General features: G+C 54.3%; 1 protein-coding gene across 1 annotated transcript in view; it reads left to right on the top strand.

Annotated features, from left to right (window-relative positions):
- Positions 1-1,055, top strand: part of cd248b (CD248 molecule, endosialin b) — a 5,382-nt gene extending 4,327 nt beyond the window's left edge. The window contains exon 4 of the mRNA XM_048620311.1: positions 980-1,055. Within this exon, the coding sequence (XP_048476268.1) occupies positions 980-1,043 (64 nt within the window). The 3' untranslated portion in view covers positions 1,044-1,055. The remainder of the gene's footprint in view (positions 1-979) is intronic.
- Positions 1,056-2,319: the final 1,264 nt, after the last annotated feature.

Raw genomic sequence — 2,319 nt, 5'->3', positions numbered from 1 at the left:
TGAGACACAGAGACAGAGAGAGGTAGAGATAGCGAGAGAGAGAGAGAGAGAGACAGAGAGAGAGAGACAGAGACAGAGACACAGAGACAGACAAAGACAGAGAGAGAGAGAGATAGAGACAAAGAGAGAGAGAGACAGAGAGAGAGACAGAGAGAGAGAGAGACAGAGAGAGAGTGCTGAACATTGAGGGGAGCAGCTAAGGGGTGTCTGCTGTTAACTCTTCATCAGAAAGCTTTCAAAGTGTCCCCACAGGCCAGCACTCACTTCCCGGGAGCTCGATATGGAGTAAAGCTCCCTCTACACTGTCACCCCTCCATCAAACACTCCCAGGGACAGGGACAGCACAGGGTTAGATACAGAGTAAAGCTCCCTCTACACTGTCCCCCCCATCAAACACTCCCAGGACAGGGACAGCACGGGGTTAGATACAGAGTAAAGCTCCCTCTACACTGTCCCTACTCCATCAAACACTCCCAGGGACAGGGACAGCACGGGGTTAGATACAGAGTAAAGCTCCCTCTACACTGTCCCCCCCATCAAACATACCCAGGGACAGGGACAGCACGGGGTTAGATACAGAGTAAAGCTCCCTGTACATTGTCCTGCATTCCTGGTTTGGATCCTCCACTGGGAATGTTATGGACTCTCAGTCAGTGCCCCTCACTCTCCCGACTCGATCCCAACCTGAGCTAACCACAGCTGATGCCAGCCTTTGCTATTCTCGCTTTCTCTCTGTGTTAATCATCGACGCATCCTTTTCTCAAGTGGATGTCAGAGGGTCACCGATACATCTGGACAGGGTGGTCCATTCTCCTGCTTCTGTGCTCTCTCTCCCTCAACACTTTGCGTCTCCGGTCTCCTCTCTCTCTCTCTCTCCACGTTGACCAAATACCCTCACCCCTGGTCCCCCAGTTGACCCCCTCCTGCCCCCTCTCCAAGGCTATGTCTTCAGTTGGGCTGTTTATTTCTCTCGTCCCAGGTTGGAACCTCCTTCTTCAGATCAACCCGCAAGCCTTTGGAGGACCGACGTCACTCATCTCTGAGCCAGGAGGCCGCTGGGCAGTGCAGCTGGGAGAGGCAAGTTGTCCTTTGCTTTTTGGATTCCTCAGTGTTTGAAAAAACAGTTCCCCCCGACCCCGCCGCGCTCCCCTCCCCTCCCAATGGAGGAACTTGACTCTGCGGGATCGGGGAACGCTGGGGAGAAGTTAAACTCCAAAAGGTCAGGGGCAAAACAGAGAACGAGAGGGCCTGATGCCAGAAGTCTAGGCCTCAGGCCTGCTAGGTAGCCTTTCCTGGCACTAGGCCGCAAACACGGCTCCATTTCCAAAGCTGGGTTAATTCATGGGATGTGGGTGTCACAGGCTGGGCCCAGTATTTATTGCCCCGTCCCTAACTGCCTCCTGAGAAGGTGGTGTGGAGTTTCCGGAATGTCTCGGGGTTCTGAGCAGTTTTGTCTCATCCTAGCCAAGGGTCATTTGCCCCTGAAGGCCAAGGTTGGAGACACAACAAAAACTGAACTCTCCTCCTGTTCCTCCGGCCTGTCCCGACACTTTCCTGATGGATGTTCCTGGAATTATGGCACGATTCCCAGAGGCTAGGCAGGGGGAAGGCACGTTTCCAGAGAAACACTGTCCTTACCCCATTACTCCGTCTTTTTATCCCCACTCCCAAGTTTCACATCTGTTTTGGGCTGGCGCGGTGGCTCAGTGGTTAGTACTGCTGCCTCACGGCGCCAGGGACCCGGGTTCAATCCCCACCCTCGAGTGACTGTCTATGTGGAGTTTGCACATTCTCCCCGTGTCTGCGTGGGTTTCCTCCGGGTGCTCCGGTTTCCTCCCACAGTCCAAAGATGTGCAGGTTAGGGTGGATTGGCCGTGGGAAATTGTCCCATAGTGCCCAGGGATGTGCAGGTTAGGGTGGACTGGCCGTGGGGAATGTGGGGTTACAGAGGTAGGGTAGGGTAGGGGAATGGGTTGGGGTGGGATGCTCATCAGAGGGTCAGTAGGGACACGATGGGCTGAATGGTCTGCTTCCACGCTGTAAGGATACTATGACTCTCAATTTGAAGTGTGCTCCCTATTGTCATGTAGGAAACGTAGCACAGCAAGATCCCATGTGCAGCAATGTGGTGGGAACGACCCAGATCATCTGTGTTGGTTGAGCTATAAATACTGGCCTCAGGACCCTGGGGAGAGCACTCCCCTGGCTCTTCTTCCAATGCTGGCTGTGGTATCATTTACACCCTGCTGAAAGACAGCACCTCCCACAGTGTGGCACTCCCTCAGCACTGACCCTCCCACAGTGCCCACTCCCTCAGCA

Source organism: Rhincodon typus, chromosome 46 (assembly GCF_021869965.1).
Source record: "Rhincodon typus isolate 14 chromosome 46, sRhiTyp1.1, whole genome shotgun sequence".
NCBI lineage: Eukaryota > Metazoa > Chordata > Chondrichthyes > Orectolobiformes > Rhincodontidae > Rhincodon > Rhincodon typus.
Note: the sequence above shows the minus strand (reverse complement) of the source record. Positions and strands in the feature narration are given on the sequence as shown.